Source organism: Mus pahari, chromosome 5 (assembly GCF_900095145.1).
Source record: "Mus pahari chromosome 5, PAHARI_EIJ_v1.1, whole genome shotgun sequence".
In the NCBI taxonomy this organism is placed as follows: Eukaryota; Metazoa; Chordata; class Mammalia; order Rodentia; family Muridae; genus Mus; species Mus pahari.
In genome coordinates this window covers 83,330,243-83,348,959 of record NC_034594.1, presented here as the reverse complement: position 1 = coordinate 83,348,959, position 18,717 = coordinate 83,330,243, and the positions used below count along the sequence as shown (strand labels likewise).

General features: G+C 40.8%; 1 protein-coding gene across 2 annotated transcripts in view; it reads right to left on the bottom strand.

Annotated features, from left to right (window-relative positions):
• Positions 1-2,363: 2,363 nt before the first annotated feature.
• Serpinb11 (serpin family B member 11) overlaps positions 2,364-18,717 on the bottom strand; it is an 18,042-nt gene continuing 1,688 nt past the window's right edge. The window contains exons 2-8 of one of the 2 annotated variants that reach the window (XM_021199110.1): positions 12,669-12,854; positions 11,393-11,452; positions 9,937-10,056; positions 8,040-8,157; positions 5,906-6,048; positions 5,144-5,299; positions 2,364-3,213 (exon numbers count right to left, since the gene is read on the bottom strand). In XM_021199110.1, coding sequence (XP_021054769.1) covers positions 2,812-3,213; positions 5,144-5,299; positions 5,906-6,048; positions 8,040-8,157; positions 9,937-10,056; positions 11,393-11,452; positions 12,669-12,842 — 1,173 coding nt within the window. In that variant the 5' untranslated portion in view covers positions 12,843-12,854 and the 3' untranslated portion in view covers positions 2,364-2,811. Of the gene's footprint in view, positions 3,214-5,143; positions 5,300-5,905; positions 6,049-8,039; positions 8,158-9,936; positions 10,057-11,392; positions 11,453-12,668; positions 12,855-18,717 lie in introns of those variants that run through there. The other variant, XM_021199111.1, reaches the window with a different exon arrangement.

Sequence of the window (18,717 nt, the reverse complement as noted above, 5' to 3'; positions counted from 1 at the left end):
TCTCTTCTCTAACACTTCTCCTCTACCCCACAGACTCTGTTACTTGCCTGATTTCTGCAGTTACTCCAGAGTAGATACCAACATCCAAATATTTGGAGCTAAAAACCAGAGATGAGAGAGATATGGCAGTTATCTATCTAACATGTTGCCTCATTCAATACATTTTCTTTTTCTTTCTTTTTCTGCTTTTTTTCCAATAAATTTTCTAGTTCTATCCACCAACTGGCAAATTCATATGCTTCCTTTTTCTTTGCAGCTCAATAGATTTTCACTATCTCTACGAGCCAAATTTGCATTGCCCATTTGCTAGATAAAGTAAATTTAGGGTGCTTCTATTCCCTAATAGATTGGGTATGACAATAGCTAAGCAAATATCTGGGGAGCAGGACATCAAGTTCTGGGTCATAGGATAAATTCTTATTTAGATTTTTGGAAATGTTCCACACTAATTTCCTGAGTTTCTGGCCCAGTTGGCAGTCTCAACAAAAATGAGGGTTCCTCTAACCCACACTCACACTAGGATCTTTTGCCACTTATTTTGTTGATCTTAGCAATTCTGACTGGGTTAAGGTGAAAACTCAGAGTTTTCTTAACTTTCAACTTTCTAGTTGATGAGGATGACAAGCACTTTTGAGAAATTTATTAACCTTTTATTTCTTCTTCTTGGAATTTTCTTTTCAGATACATAGCTCATTTTTAATTGGGTCTTTTGTTTCTTAACTCTTTGGGTTTTTAATTCTTTATACAATCTTAATATTAATCCTCTATCATACATGTAGCTGGCAAAGATTCTCTCCTACCTGTCAGCTACTCAGCTTGGATGCTGGGAATTGAAGTCATAACTTCTGAAAGAACTGCAAATGATCTTAACTGCTGAGCCATCTCTAGAATCCCAACTTGCCAGGGCCCCGGACCCAGTGATTTAGACAAACATTAGCCTGGCTGCTGCTGCTATGAAGGTATTTTTAACAAAAGATTAGCATTTGGAACAGCACACGTTGAGTAAAGCTGATTATCTCCACCAAATGGGTAGAAATCATGTAAACAGTTGAAGGCCATAAGGGAAAAAGCTGAGATCCCCTAACAGAGGAAATTCTCTCCCCCATTCTAAAGCTAAAAGATAGCATGAGTCACTTCCTCTTGTTCTTGCTCAATATATTATCCATATTCATCATATATCATATATCAATGACCAGCCAACCTGCCTCAGTCTTATGCAGGGAGGTTAAGGGATATAGTGTTCATGAGCTATCACCCACCCTGGCATGGGCTTTTCATTGATACAGCTACCTTTGAGTAACTCATCTCATAAAGGTAAACTTCCACTCATATTTCTTTAAGTAACCCTAATAAACCCACTGGTTAACTAAGCTAGACATTGATAGAAGTGTTCCCTTGCTCTGCCATCTGTGTCTGATCAGGGGTGAATAGATGTTTGTTCCAGTCTCCTCAGAAAAAAAGACACATAACATGTACCCCTCATTACATTTCACATCTTGTAAATGCCGGAACCAATGGACAGTGACATCTGTCATCTGGTTATGGTTCTGTGTTACATTTAGTGAAAAATATGGAAGTGATCTCTAAGTAGAAACAGCACATGATTGTCATCTATCCAATTGATATCTAACTTTTGTTTCTCTGAGAATTATATCCACTGAATTGCTGATTTTTAAAGGAGGAAGGAATGTAATATATATTTTGACCAATAAATGTTTTAGCCAGAAAATTGCAGTAGTGAGACAATGTGGCTATGTGGGCTCAGCCCCAACAGGACATCTGTATCAAACCCTTCCAAGGATCAGGAAGCACTGCAGAAGACAAGGAAGAAAGAGAGTAAGAGTCGGAGCACGAGGAGGAACACTATGAAGTGTGTCTCCTGGACATGGCATGCTCATTGTCCTTAGAAGGTCCCAGGAGCTGATTACTTGCCCAAGATGAGCACAGAGTTTGGTCCATCAATGTTTCATGGCAAATGGAGAAGGGGCTCAGAAGATACCCGTCCTGAGGAACTTATTGACAATTAATGGCCAGGAGAATTGGGTGCTATTTTCTTTAGTAGTGTGGTCTTTAATAAGTTACCCATGTTTCAGCAAACAACCTCCCACCCATACTTACTAATGCCAGCAACCCTCATGTAAACTTGGAAGGTCACAAACTAGAATCAGTGTAGCAGGAGGAAGTATGGAGAAGAAGAAGGGTTTCCATGGAAGAGGGAGGGTAATGAGATAGAGTAGTGAAGAGGGATGAAAAAAGATCAAAATCCATTATGAACATGTAAATTGTCGTAGAAGTTTTTAGAAAAAAGAAAGAAAAGGGGAAAGGGAATATTTCCTGCATAAGAAAGCTCCTTCCTTCAATTAATTAACTGATAACGTTTATTCTTATCTTCAAAGAGTTAAAAGCATTGTGTCTATTTATTTTATGATCCATGTAGAATTTTGAGCTGAAATCCATAAGCATGCAAGAAATTTATATTTAGAAATCGAGCCAAAGTAGAAACCCTTGATCACTCATTCACAATCTCACTCATAGAAAAACCAAACATATCAAGCCCTTTATAAACTTCTCTGCTAACTCAATTATGCCACTCTGTACTCAGATGAGGTCTTAAAGATATGAAATCCAGAAGAGCACTGGTATAAATGGATCATCTAACATGGCTGGAGTCTTGGGCTCACTAGCTCACAGGATAAGTCTGAGGCGATAGCAGACCTGCTTTGCAGATGAACAAAGGCCGAGATGCAAAGGGTCATTCCCTTCGCCCCTGTACTTCTTAGCTATCTCTGAGGTCTCCATGATGCCCTCTGCCTACGGAGAAGCAAACTTGCCAGCAAATAAAATATTGTCAGACTCATCCCAGATAAAGAAGAGGAAAGGACAATTGGCTGTGAACTGAACTGTGACAGGGAGTCGCTTTACAGAAATACTCTCCCCAGTGGATGCAGCTGCCTCTGTGCCTTCTTCATTGACATCCACATAGGACTTGTGAACCACCTTGGATAAATACAGGCCCTTGTCCGGTGACATTCCAGAGAGATCAGCATTGGCCACGTTGAAGATGTCCCTCATGCCTAGGGATTTCAGTAGGGTGTTTAGGTCATATTTTACTGAAAGACTGAATTTGGGGATTTGAACTTCCACTTCTCTTTCCACCATGTTAGAAGGGTTAGTCCACTCTCGAAGCATCTTCACATTCAGGTGTTTTTCTATCTAAGAGTCAAAACACAGATGAGCACATGTGAGCCAAACATATCATCTCTGTATAGAACAGATGTTTCTGTAATTCCCACTGTGAATGGCTCAGCTTTATTGCTGGCTTTTTAACCATTTTAATATGTATCTAGCCATCTGTTCTTTATATGTTGCTCACTTCTCTATATTCCCTCACTGACTTTCTCAGTGGATATTCCCTCACCATTTAGCCTTTTCCTATTTTTCTCTGCTATTGCCCCTGGCATTATTTTAAACCTGCTTCCTGGATCAGTCCAACCATCTGAAACTTTGAAGCACATCTTTATGAACTTGGTTCTCATTTGGCTTCTAAGATGCCATGTCTCTTTGTCCCACTCTTGATGGCTTCAATCTCCTTGATGTCCTTTACTCTCGGTTATGGTATTTCTGAAGCTGAACGTAGTGTGGCTACCCACTGCAGTGTTTCTGACTGGCATTGCAACTCCTACATATGTACCTAGGTTTCTCAAATGGTCCTAGGAACTGACTTATAAAGTCAAGCTCCAACATTTTCACCTGTTGTTTAAATACTAGCCTTGAGTGTCTGGTACTCTGTAGCCAACTCTCTATAGCACCAAACTACACACTGTGTCCTTCTCACTGTCATCCTCTCCCAATGTCCAAAATATTTCATTACTCTTCCACTCTCATAAAACAAAATTTTAAGATAAGGGTAGATTTTTCTGTCAATGAATCCTTTTTATTATCTTTCACTACTTCTAGTCCAAGTTTCCTTATATGGGCTCCGTGCTCTCCCCAAGTCTGGAGCATCTCCTCATTTTACCTGTCTCTCTTCTATTTACTGGGTGAATAGAAGAGATAATTCTCTGGGAACAACACCCTAGCCTCCTCATTCTAATTTATACATTTATTTTATTTTTCACATGATTTTATGTGAAGATTAAAGCTGCTTACAAATTGCTAAGTGACTTTAATATCTTCTACCCCAGCTGACCACAAGCCCCAAAGGCCTTACTCTCCTCTGCATTTGCCACACTGTATACCATTCCCACAGTGACAGCTAAGCTTCTCTTACTACAGCTCCCTCTGAATTAGTATCCACCTCACTCCCTAATCCAAATGTACACAACCCAACCCAGCTCTTTCACCCATCTCTCCTCTCCCCAGACACCAGTGCCAGCTGTTGATGACTACAGCTAGTAAGCCCTGCCCTAGACACTGGCTGACTTGATAACCCTGAGTGTGGCCATCCTACTGTGTGAACCCCAGGCTCCCAGAGGCACAGCTCTTCATGGAAGAAACTTCACTCTGTGGAGTGTCATGAGGTGCTGACTAGGTGGTGGCTAGGTTGGGCCTAGCTGCTGCCTACCTTTCCTTCGAGGTCTCTCAATACTAAGAACCTTCAGCTACAACAAGGAAGAAGAGACTGAACCCAAATGCCTGCTACCACTGATTCATGACTAGTTCCTGGTCCCTTTGCTTCCTGGTTGTGGTTCTATTTTCTTACAAGTTCAGAATGTTAAAAAAGGTTAGTCTGTAAATATATCCTAGGGTTAGAGCAGAAAACTGTCCTTTAGAGTAACAAGGCTTCATTAGATCTCTAGGGCCCAGGAATATGATCACAAGTACATTTCATTACTACAGAATCATGTTCTCTAAGTGTCTCGTGAGCAATATGTGCGTGCATTTATATTGTATAACATGGTGAGCCTTCATGACTTTTTCAATGAATGAAGAGCCTGGCTTGCCTGAGTACTAAAGGGCAGGGACCATACTTAGTGTTCAGCTCCTGGGAAAAGACCACTAAGGTTAGTCATGAATCAGCTAAGACAAGAAAGGCCAGAAAGAGTGAAAACACACACACTCATACTTATGCATACACATGTATGCATACATGCACACACCGTGCACTCATGTTAGCTACAAGCTGACATTGTCGACCTTTTACCTGGCTCATGCTGGCTGTGCCTACGGGAAGCAGGATGATCATTCTTAGTTTGTTGTTGGCATAGGGAAGCTCAAGGATTTGCATCTGTGGCTCCTTTATGAAGGCCAGCTTAAATGTTCCAGTCTGACACATCATATCCACAACTGCACTTTTACCCTATTTTTTTAAAAAGATTATAAATAAATTGTATAGTAACATGTGAGTAGACATGAAGGTATACTTTATTTTTCTAACATGATGATCTGTGTTATCACTGTAAAATATAATGTTAATAGCATAAAATATTAGGTACACTTTTTTTTTTTTACTTTCTTTTGCTCAGGTCATCAGTTTTGTAATCCTAAAATAAGTCAAAGTTAGAGCCTGTTGTAGAACAATAGTAAAGAGATGATTTGAGTCAGTTATAACACTAGTCTCTAGCTAAAACGATTCACGTGTGAAGTCAAATGACAGGCTCGCCCATTATCTCTCTTAAGCCATGTGTACCCTCTCTAGAACAAAAGTGTAGCTTTATGAGTTGACACAGGAAATAACTGCAGTGTAAATCTCAAGACTTCAGGAACTGAACACTAGAAGAAGTTTCCACTCCTTCAGGGAGTCTCTGTCCGCTCTCATGTCCAGTGAGAAAGTTACAGTCATTTTGAAAACTAAAAGCCATCAGCAACCTACAGCAATGTTTTCATGAAATCTTTCTGAATTGTCCTTAAATTAATGTTGCATTTTATAAAACCTTGTCAAAAATCCAGAAAATGAAATACTTACTACACCCATGTGAAAGGGGGCTTTCACTGTCTCGGTCTTCTGGAATTTATTTTGCCATTGTCCCTTGAAATATATGGCACTCACTAGGACCATGACCGAGGATGGGTCAATTGTACCCTTTGCAAATAAGTTTGTGATTTTTCCTTGGAGTAAAACAAACAAAAGAACAGATATTTTTATTTGGATTAACTTGTTGATAAAAGATATTTGTACATTTTTTCACTAATTTTAAATATGAGGTACCAGAAGGACTCCCATTCCTAACTATAGATGCTTCCCTGTCACAGGAACTTCTGATCTAGGAAGTAATGCCTTACGGATGGCTCAGTTTATCCTATTTATATTCATATCTAATACATTATTGTCCATTATTAACATCCATACTTACCTTTCAATGATTCCCCCTCCCCCAAGATGGCTTCATACAGTAGTTCTCAACCAATGGGTTACGACCCCTTTGGGGGTCACATATCAGATATCCTGCATATTAGTTACATTATGATATATAGCATAGCAAAGTTACAGTTATGAAGTAGCAACAAAATATAATTTTATGGTTTTCAAAATAGTACAGTCCACAACCCAACTAACTGTATTAGGAAGAACTGCTTAAGGAAGGTTGAGAGCCACTGGTTTATCAGGTAAAAGCACTTACTATACAAGCTTTCTGTTCTATCAAGACAACGTGACGTAGAAATGGAAAAGTCCCAACGGTTCTCTGATTTCTACAAGAGCACTGTGGCACATGTATACACACACACACACACACACACACACACACACACACACATACACGAAAGGAGGGCATTTTCATTAAATTAATAGTGTGTATGTGTGAGTAAACCTGTGTGTATATACATATAGAAGTCAGAGATAAAATGAGCATCACTCCTCAGTTGCTTTCTGCCTTCGTCTTTGAGACAAGGTCTCTTACTGACCTGGTGATCCCTGTCACTCTGCATGAATAACCAGCCTGCCCCAGAACTTTTCCTGTCTCAAACTTTCCAGCAGGAAGATTACAGGCATGCATCGCCACACATAGCTTTTTCTACACATGTTCCTGGGCATCAGTCTCAGGTCCTCATGCTCAAGCAGCAAGCTCTGTATTGGCAGGTTATCTCCCAGCTCTGCTTATTTAATTGTTTTCATTGTTTGCTTGTTTTGTTGTATTTATAGTAGTGGTTTTCAATTTTTTATTGTTTAACAGCTTCATACATAGGTGCTATTTTTTTTTGTCTTTCTCACCCTACAAATCTCCTTCAAGCTGTCTTCCATTCCTACTGAAATGGCTTTTAGACTCAGTAAGTCCCCTGCCTAGTTTCCTTGCTTTGTGTATGTGGCCCACTGAATTTAAAATGGGTTGTCTGCAAAATAGTCATTGTAGCCCAGCCTATCCTGCAGCTCACTGTGTAGAGCAGGCTATTCTGAAGTTCAGGCTATTCTGAAGTTCAATGTTTCCATCAGGTTGCAAATGTTTCTGAATGAATAAGAGATTAATTTTAATAAAAATTGCTAACTTTATGACATTTCTTTAAAGTAGAAACGGTGTTTATTTCTTTCCCAGAGTCTCTTGGCATAGGACAAATGATTGTAAGATATATTCCTGAGTATGTTCCAAATCATTCATTGCATTCAGTTTATATTTTATGTGATGATTTGTATATGTTCAGCCCAGGGAGTGCCACTGTTAGGAGATATTGGAGTAGGTGTGTTAATGTGGGCATGAATTTTAAAACCCTCACCCTAGCTGCCTGGAAGCGAGTATTCTGCTAACAGTCTTCAGATGAAGATAAAGAACTATCACCTCGTCCTGTACCATGTATGCCTACGTGCTGTCACGTTTCTGCCTTGATGAACTGAACCTCTGAACCTATAAGCCAGCCCAAATTTAGTGTTGTCCTTATAAGAATTACCTTGGTCATGGTGTCTGTTCACAGCAGTAAAACCATAACTAAGACAACAAGTCTTCAGCTTTTAGACTTTATACTAGTTGACTTTAGCTTCCTTGTAAGCATAGCAAGTCAAGACTTTCCCCAATGGACCATAAAGTTTATACACACACACACACACACACACACACACACACACACACACACACACACAATTATCCTATTAGTTTTGCAATTATCCTTACCATTAGTTTTATTTTTAACCCAAGCGTTAATACTTTTTCTTGTCTCTTCTGCAGATAGTTCAAAATCAACAGTTTGCAGCTTGGCTTGGTACAGTTTCTCACAACATCTTACATATTGCTGTAAAAGAAGGGACGATTGAGAGGCAGCAGAAAAATTGTGCAAGGAAGGGTCTTGGAAGATGGCCCACTGAGGAAATTATTTCTTATGCCAGAACCATGCAAAAGTTAGGTGTGGTGGCATGCACCTGTAACCTCAGTTCACCTACAGGAGATGGAAAGCAGAGACCGGTGAATCCCAGAAGCAGGATAACTTGCTGTAAGCAGTGGTAAGCGACAAGGAAAACACCTTGTTTTAGAAAGAAAAAAACTGACACACAAAGCTCTTCTCTGATTTCCGTATACACATGTACTTCAGGTATTCACTCCTGAAGCAACACACACACACACACACACACACACACACACACACACAGTCCTTACTTTTTAGAATGTTCTAAAGTCCTAACACACAGAGAAAAATCTGTTGCTGTCAGAAGTTAAAATGGAACGATATCTGTGAATACTTGTCTTTAAAACCAAGGATTTCAAAAAAAACCAAAACCAAAACCAAAACCAAAAGTCCAGAAACATTTGGCTGTTTTCCCACTATATCATAGGCTTTCTTACAGCAGCACATTCAAGTCAAAATGATCAATTTCATACAATGGGCAATGGCACCTTTTTGCCTGTCTCTATGTTTTCCTCTTCAAAGTAAAGAGCAAGAGTCTTACAAGAAAACGTGTTAAGTATCGTGGCTAAGTGGCTTCGTTCTTTACTCAGGAACAAATTCAAAACCACCACTCCAAATCAACATGTATCTACCCTTGTGTCTAGGTCACTGCTTGGGAGAGGTAAAGACAAAAGAAAGTATAGCAGCTCAAAGGAAACAGTCCATGACTTCCATCACCACAGACACTCAACAGAACACATTTTTGTGAGCTTCTGTCAGAGTAGAAGGAAGATTTTTAGAATGTCTGCAGTTCCAAGGTGGTCTACCCACCTCAGATGCAAAAATTCTATCAGAGATGTGTGATGTCCAAGACAGCTTAAGCGACCAGAGTGGGAAAGACAACAGGAATTTGAGGCTTCTTCTCAACACTTCAGTAATCTTGGTCAAAGAGAAAGGGACCAAGGACAACAGCATTTCATGTCAGGCATTATAGGAAGGAAGCTTGAGTTTAGATAAGAATCACATCTCAATCTTGATATTCATTGGTGTGACCTTTGTCAATTGGGATTTCCAGAATCTGTTTTATAGGCTTTAGAATTCATGGAAATTTTGTGTCTGTAGAATAGCACAATGAAACAATTGTATCATGTAATGCCTGTGATTAGCTCAGAAGTGACTGGTGCTGGAGATTAAATAAACATTCAATGAAACTACACACTTCAGTGTTGGTGGGTAAGACCAAAACCCATCTCTAGTTTTGGAGCTAGAAAAATTCCTCTTATATTAAAGAGAGAAGTGACTTACCCAAAGTCATATATTAAGTGGAAGGGAACCTCTCATCTCTTGGTTCATATTGAATGTGCTTTCAACTACCTCTTGATAGCCAATCATCAAGGGTCACTGTTGAAGATTAGAAATGTATTTCACCTTTCTTCTCATCCTCATGGGGCAACTCTTACAAATGCCTTCATTTTGTGCTTCACTTCTGACCTTAGTTATTGCATGGTTTTAGGGATTTGGCAGAGAAAGGAAGTTTCACATGAAACTGCAGAACTGTAAGTGAGAATTTTAATAAAGTTGTGTCTTGGACACTCTAAGCTCAAATTCAACATTATAAGAATATCATGAGCTCTGTCTACTCTCCTTTGATCTTCTATATGAAATTAAGAGGGTGCCATGTGAGCTCACCTTGTGGAATGCTATTGACCTTGACCCGTAGATTCTGTTAGCAATGCTGAGGGAGTTCTGTTGGTTAATGTGGGATATCAGGGCTCTGAACTCAGGATGCATCATTCCAACTTGACTGCACTGGGAGTGGTGAACAGAGAAGACACGTGATTGCTTTCTGGACATTTAAAAGTTAGAAATAATAATAAGTACAATATCTGTACAACAAGATGTTTGCCTTCTAATAGACAGCAGTGAACACCAGGAGATGAACTTGATTTTCCTTAGCAAAATGATCTCAGCCAACCATGCAGGATCTTGTGTACTTACTTGATGATCCTAATAGTTTAATCCAAAAGCTTAAGTTTTCACAAAGAGATTCTAATGCAACTTCTGAGGCTGTCTGTGCATTTATATTTCTATTTTCAAAGTTCGGTCTTTTCTTTTATATTTTTGACAGTTTGTTACTTGTATTTTTTGTGTTCTATGCATTGTGGTCATATTTTCTTCCACATTACCATCTTGTCCTTAGATTCTTGTTTACCCTGTCTTCTCAACTAGGGAATGATGCTGCTAGATAGGCCTGGCTCAAACAACCTTGTTATGTATACCAGTCCTGCACTGAACTCTACTACAGTCTTTGCACCTCTCCTCCTAAGTGCTGAGATTGCAGGCATGAATCAACACGCCCAAGCAATGCCTCAGGACACTCTGTATGACTACTTAAACCAATACTTTAGCCTTCACTAGCAAGATTTAATACATTACTTGTTTTGTGCAGTAGCAGTTCTGCTATGTTTGCAACTGTAATACATATGAATGATGATTGAGAATTCATAGACACCAAAACCAGCAATGACTACATTTCCTGAATAATGGTTCCTAATAAGTAGGGTTTCTGTAAAGGTTTTAGTTATGTCTGTTTATGTGTCTGTGTATGTGCATGTGCCTGTGTCTCTGTCTGTATTCATGTGTATATACATTTATCCATATACCCATGAACTACTAAAAATACTATCTTGAAAGAATTCTATGTAAATAAGTGAATACTCCTTGGAGAATCACTAGGTACCATTGTCTCAGAGTATGTGGATGGGGCTGCATCAGGGACAGTATGTAATTAAAAGCCAATAGTTTCTCAGTGACTCTCAGTAGAATGATAAAACAAAGGTGCCTAGGCAAATCTGGCAGCATCAACAACAACCAAGGGCACAGAACAAAAAAAAAAAAAAAGTCTGAATGGCAATGATCGGATTGAACAACTGGATAGAAAGGCTTTATCCTTGTTGCTATCATTATTACCATAGACTAAATTCAACACTCTGCCGTGTTTATTGGGAGCATTAATAGAGGAATCTAGAACAGGGCTGGCTTCCTTCTGGCCCCATGAGAGGACTCTACTCATCCAGAGTGGTAGATGACTTCTTGGTGTATAATGTTGAGAATACTGGATAAGAATAGAAGCACTGTAGCATACCTCAGAAGAATTTCTCGTCTTTGCTTTTAAGAATCCTGAAAAGTTGTCATAATGAAGCACCTGGGGAAAGAAAAGAGATCAACTGGCCACAAAAGTAATGTACGAGCTATTAAATCTGAGAGCTATATTCATGCTTCTACTTCAGATCAAGACCAGTATCAATAGATAACACCTCATAGTATGTTTCAGGTCCTGAGTTAAGTCCCCAGGTGTCTTATTTAACCCTACTGCCCAGGTAAACTCTATCACCTTCATTTGATGTTAGGAAAACTGAGACCAGATGTGGCAAGCACCATTACCCCAGTACATAGTTTACCAGGTTCTAGGAGCAGAACTCTATTATGGCAGGCCACTCTGCCTTCTTCCTACTCTTCAGGACTTTAACTAGAGCACGGTTCATAGGGAGCCCAGGAAACATGAATTTCCCAGTAAAGCAACAGCAAGACAAGCAGCTATACTAACCTATCAATAGATACTTTCTAGACATTCAGAATAATAGAAATCCATGGAGTGGAAAGATCTTGCAGCCAGGGTCATATGACATGTCACCATTCCTCTAGATGTAAGATGGGAATAACAATCTCTGCTTGACTGCCATGAATAAATTTAGTAATGACTTCTTTTTGAAATGTATTTAAAATCTTATATAAGTGTTTTCAGTTTAAAATTTTAGATCAAAAGAATAGTGCCAAACATATGTTTTCTATTATGCTCAAATCACCAAAATAGTAATGTTAGAAGTGTTCATGAAGGGGCTGGACCAAGGTCCCCTACATGCTTGTAGCAGATGTCCAGCTTGGGGTTTCCTAACAATTGGAATGAGACAGATTCTGACTCTGTTGCCTACTGTTGGATCACCTTCCCCTACCTGGATTGGGCCTCAGTGGGAGAGGAGGTTCTGAGTTCTGCTGGAACTAGATGTTCTGGGGTGAGGTGGTACAGAAGGGGGCATCACCTTCTCTGAGTAGAAGGGGAGGAGGAATGGGGGAGGAATTTTCAAAGGCAGCACTGGGAGGACGGGAGGAAAGGGGCTGTTGGGGTGCAATGTGAATAAACAAATAAGTTACGGAAAAATTGTAAAAAGTTACTGCACTGCACTGATTTATATTAAACTCTATTATTTAAAACTTTTGCCTTTCTAATAAATATGGCTTACCTAAGTATGCCTTTTCATTACACAGTATATATATATTTAATGAAAATGGCTGAGGTTTGTCAGACAAGAAGGAGCACGTGAGAGATGTCTGGTTTCTGGGGGTGTTCTGCTTCACATTACCTTTTCCATTTGCTCAGCGCTCTTTCCCCTGGCACCCAGGAGAAGCATGCTTAGAGCATAAAATGTAGTCAGTGGAGAAAAGAAGATGTTTTCTCCCACATTGCTACTGCTCAGCTCTTTGAACACATCAAGGCAAAATTCAGTACTGGCTGTGGTGATGGGATCCATTCTCATCCCAAGCAATGCCTACAAGTAGAGCAAAAATGTTTCAGTCCTTGTGTGCGTACTTCATATGCTTTAAAATGCCCCTTGCCCTGGGATGTGTGTGCCAAAATGTTCATGCTTCACAGACTCAGACAAACAATTGTTTTCCCACCAGACTGCTCCTGTTCAGAACCTCACAGGAGGAGGGTAGCAGCTCTCTATGTGGTTTCCCACAAACAACCTGACACCTTACACAGTTTTATCCCCTTCTTGGCACTCTTCCAAGACTGTGAAGTCAAGCTAGTAAGGTGACCCAGTCAGAGCCATATCAGGGGAGGAGCAGAAAAGGGAAAACCTGAGAAAAAGAAGGTTGGCGCTGCCGTGTGGGGTATGTTAGGGAAACATCATATTGGAAAAAGAAAATCTAGTCCTACAGACACTGATGGAGCACCAGAGAGAGTGGAGAGCCAGCCATAGAAACAGCAAGCGTCAAGAGTAGTTTCTGGCTCGCATCCATAGGAGGAGAAGCCCTTGGTTCTATGAAGGCTCGATTCCACAGTGTAGGGGAATTCCAGGGCGGTGATGTGGGAGTGGGTGGGTGTGAGGGGGAGCATCCTCATAGAAGCAAGGAGAGAGGGGACCGAAGAGGGAGGTTCTGGAGGGGAAACCAGAAAAGGGGGTAACATTTGAAATGTAAATACATAAAATATCCAATAAAAATTAAAAAAACAAAAACTTAAAATAAAATAAAAAAAAGAATAGTTCCTGGCAACAAGCAGACTTCGTTCTTCATAGGGTTCACTGCCAGAAAACACTTCTTTGCTTTGTCTTCCTGGTAGTCAGTCTCTTACTCCACGGCCTGTCTCCTGAGTAACCCCCTCAGTCTCACATTCAGTCTTTCCCATTGCTGGCAACTGCTCATCATAACTCATCAAGCTTCAGACCTGAGTCTTATCTGCCTGTGTACCCACACCCCAGGTGACCTCATCCCAACTCAGCTTCACTTATCACCAAAACCCTGATAGGTCCTTGCTAGAAATCCAGTATAAAATGGGCCCCATAGGCCCATGAACTGAATAACTGACCTCAAGCTGGTAAAACTCTTTTGAGAGGTTCTGGGAATGCTAGGTAGAACCTGTCTGGAGGCACAGCCTCACAAAGTTTACATACTTGGAGCTATTTATTTTCTCCCCCTCTCCCTCTCCCCCTCTCCCTCTCCCTGTCCCTGTCCTTCTTGCTCTCCCTCTGTCCCTCTTGCTGTCCCTGTCTTGGTCCTTTTTACTCTCTCTCTCTCTCCCTGTCCCTCTCCCAGTTCCTCTCCCTACCCCTGTCTGTCTCCCTCTCTCTCTCCCTGTCCCTCTCCCTGTCTCTCTCGCTCTCCCTCTCCTTGTCACTGTCTCTGTCCTTTTTACTCTCCCTTTCCCTATTCCTGTCCCTGTCCCTCTCCCTGTCCCTCTCGTTCCTTGTTGCTGTCCCTCTCCTTGTTACTGTCTCTGTCCTTTTTACTCTCCCTTTCCCTATTCCTGTCCCTGTCCCTCTTGCTCTCCCTCTCCCTGTCCCTTTCCTTGTCCCTCTCCCTCTCCCTTTTCCTGTCCCTCTCCCTTGCTGTCTCCCTTTCCTCCTCATCTTTGTTCCTTCTATAATTTTTTCTATTCCACAATTCCTTCACTATGTTAGACCAAGCTTTCTGAAACTACAAGCTACGTGGAACCTTTTCTTACTTTTACATTTCCCCAGATGTTTGGTTCCAGCAAGAACGAAACTGACTTTGTTTTGAATGTATGCTGCTCCTCAATTCTAGACCCGTATATCCAACTTCACACTTGACTCTTCACTTACATGCCTGAGGGGTCCTTCAAATCAGACATGATGAAGAGCAAACCCTTGGCTCCCCATCCCTCCACCTTGCCTGTTCCATCACAGCTTCCCTCATTTGCAGAACTCCCGGTTCCACCTTTCCAATTTTCAGGCTAATAACCTGGATATTGTCCTTTAATACTTTCTCATTCTTATTCACCTTCAGTCTATGAAAATATCTTATGTCCTCTAATTTTAAAAATGCTGTCACCCTTTCTGATTTTGCCACTTTAGCCAAAGCTTTCCCCCTCCACCCCAACAATATTGCAAGACTTTGCACACCTGGTTACCTCCTTCATTTTTATGTCCCCTATTTGTATTTTCTTGAGAGGCAAGGGTGGTGTTACTTAAAGGTCAGATGGTATGTTCCTCTGTACTCAGCATCTTCAGTACCATGACATTCTCAAAGAGAAGTCAAAGCCTTCCCGTACCCAGCATGGCACATCTCTGACCTGACCCTGGCCTTCTCAGGACTCATCTCTGCCCCACTTCACTGCCTCTCAATACTACAGCTTTTCCTTCCATCCAATATAACAAGCATGTCCATATCAGGCCTTCTACATTGTTTAATCCCTCCTCTGAGCTGTTCTTCCCCCCAGTTGTCAGAAGGCTCACTCTGGCAGTCCATTCCTCTTTCCTTTCAGAAATACACTGCATCAGTAACCCTTTCCCTGGCCATTCCCATTGAAAACTCAGCCACATCCCTACATCATACCTCCTCAGGTTCTTTTTTTTCCTAGAACACTCCACCTGACTCACTACACATGCTGTTTTTTTATCTAATCTACTCCCTAGATTCCTGGCTCCATCAGATCATGGATTCCATTTTGTTCTCATTGATGGACATGTAGATACCCCTCATAAAAGTATGTGAAGAGATGAGATTTTAATCCAGTAAGTACCACACTATGCAGATATGCACAGACTTCAGTAGAAGTACAGAAGAGAGAAGCAGATCTGCCCTGGGAGGCACAGCCTCCTTCTATTGAAAATTAGGACTTTTCCAGGAATGTACAAGTAGTCAGAACATCCGTGAGAAAAGCAATGGGCTGAAAAGAGACCAACATGCAGAAAGAGAAACAGACAGATCCAGAAAACGAAGTGGGAAGACAAATGCCATGGAAAGTGGGGATAGAGACAAGTAAGACATGCCTTTAGAAGTGAACTTGACCCACTGAGAAGTCAGAATGCCCAGAGAGCTCTTATGAAGTTGAGCTGCCAGGTAATCCAGTTAGCGTACACCATCTCTGTGACCTTTTTCCCACCTGCCCTCCTTTCTGATTTTTTTTTTCGGGTTCTCTGCTTACTGTTCAGCCTCCTCTTCCCTGCTTTCTGGACAGCACATTTTAAATGTTAATTATCCAGTAGTCAGCAAGAGGGCTAGCTGTGATGCAGATTCAATGTATGCTTAGGAGAACACTTTAAGCTTCCTGATCCCAAGTCTTAATTACCTAAACCAATTAAAACAATTCAGCATTCCTTGTCAGTGAGTGGCTTAGGACTTAGAAACTTCTGGAATCCTTGCTAAAGAAATCTTTTTCTCTGGACAAGGTCAATAAGAGACCCATAGGAGAATCTCCTTTTTCAGAGTTGTGCTGTCTACATGTGGGTACCATTAGAGTAGCTTTGCATGACCATGAGGTAACTAGTCAAAGAGAGAGCCCAGCATGCCAGAAGAGAAAGATTCAGGAAATTGGAGTCCTTAATGACTCACAACTGTGTGGGTGGATTAACAGGCTTGGATCTACCCTACTTTGGCATTTCTTGTCATGTCTTCTGACAGTTTTTCTTTCTTTGTAAATGAAACGTTTTAGTTGAGTCTTCTGTTGCTACTTGCAGCTAAAAGCATCACTGGTTACTTCAGAAAATCTGTTTATGCCTCCTTGTCCTCTAAGACCAACAGGCCCACTTACGAAAACTCATAGTTTTCTAATGCATCTATGTATTTTAGTTAGACCCTTACAGATCTGAAAACACTTCATTCTTTGACCTCTTCTCTCTCACATATAGTTCCACATGTTTTTGTAACGCTAGACTAAGCACATGTTCCCAGGACAGTATAGCAATCCATCTATCCCTCCCTGCTTCTGTCCATTGACTGTAGTCACTAATGTGTGTTTTCAGCCATGCCCATTTGACCTGAGCTCACTGGAGGTGTATTCTCTGGGGTGTGACCGTGTGTGTCACTGATTTAGGAATGTGTGTCATGCTCCCCTTCAAAGCTCAGTGCTTTGTGTTCTGACTGTCATAAAGAGCCAAGGGCACATGGTCCTCAGGTCTGAGAGAGGGAGGGGTGCCTGTGGCTCAACCACATGCTGTCAGGCAACTGAGAAGCAAAAGGAAATGTGTCATCTGTGAACTTTCAAAACAATGAACCATGGCATTTACACAGTGCCAGGGATGGTCATCACCCCATCCTGCAATTAAGAATGGTCACTAAATCCATTCCTATGCACTAGATGCTATGCATTAGCTCTGACACCACCCAGCATGGCGCACTAGAAACAAGTCTGAGCTAGAGGACTCTTTCCTTTTGATTTTTTTGAAAACAAAAATATTGTAGGGTATGGGGGGAGGGCTTTGTTGATCTCCTGTCCCTATGCAGCCTGAGTCTTCAAAGCAATACACTGCCCTTCAGCTTCATCTTAATACAGCTTCCCATAATACCTACAACAATTAGTGTCCTTGGAAAACACTTATTTGGTAATCTTAATAATAAAAGTCCACCCAGTACTGAGGTACATCCAAGCTGGCCTCTCTCCATACTCTATTCTACTCTGTACTGGGTAGAGTCACTGGGTGAAATCACATTCTAGGATGTAACTTCAATTACATGTAGTTTTTTTTTTTTTTTCAATTTGTGCCATTTTGATTATAAAGCAGTCAAGGAACCCTGCAATTACTGAGGCTTCTTAAAAGACTTTAGAATACAGTAGGGTCACTTGCTGTGTTCTGTACTTTTTAAAACTCTGACTCTTTCTTTCTTTCTTTCTTTCTTTCTTTCTTTCTTTCTTTCTTTCTTTCTTTCTTTCTTTCTTTCTTTCTTTTCTGAGTAGAAAAGCTCAAAGCATCAGCCCCCTGCCCCTGGGAGCCAGTGTCCTGGGACAACACAGGTCCCTCTCCTCTTAACTCACCACGTTAAGCTAATTCACTCTCTTTCACCCCAGTCTCAGACTATACTTTTAATTTCTTTAGACAAAACCCTTTTTTGTATGTGTTCTTGTAAAATATCAATTTTATTGGGTCATATACATTTTGGTTTTTATAAGCAATCCTCTATTAAGTGGTTTATTCTTCTTTTAGTACTAAATATTATGTTGCTCCAGATAGATCACTTCTGCTAGTGAATTCTTGTATTTTTGTCATGTTACCCTATTTACTCCCCAGGGACTGATGCTTTAGTGACACCCTGCATCAGAGCATCATAGGAAGTGCTGTGAAGGACATCTTCATAGTCCCTGTTTACACACCTACTCTAAAATGCCTTTGAGAAATAAGTGATTGGATCACAGGGTCCACATGCACACCAAGTACTGTATGTGCAGGATTCAGAATCTTTCGTCTTGAAGGATGAGCCATGCCTCTGCAGTTCTGCAGAGGATGCATTGGGAGCTTGAACGACTGCACACTGTTGGGAATGGAAATGTGGTCCATCTCTCCTGAGCTTCCTACTTCTCCCAATCGCTGCCACATGCTATTAAGTAAAGCAACAGCATTGGCAGCTAACTTTAACAGATAAGAATAAATAAACAGTACAGCTTGTGTGACCTCACAACTGAACCTGGCAGCGCACCATACAAGGAACAAAAATGCTGAGTTCATATTTATAAAGGTGTTAGAAATATATAATTACAATAATGTCATGAACTTTGTGTCAACAGGTTTATAATCCAGCATTCAAGATGTCTATAATCTTGATTCATTCTCTAGAACACTAAATTTTTCTGGTGTTTGTTTGTTTGTTTTTTGTTTTTGTTTTGTTTTTGTTTATCGAGAAGGGGTTTCTCTGTATAGCCCTGGCTGTCCTGGAACTCACTTTGTAGACCAG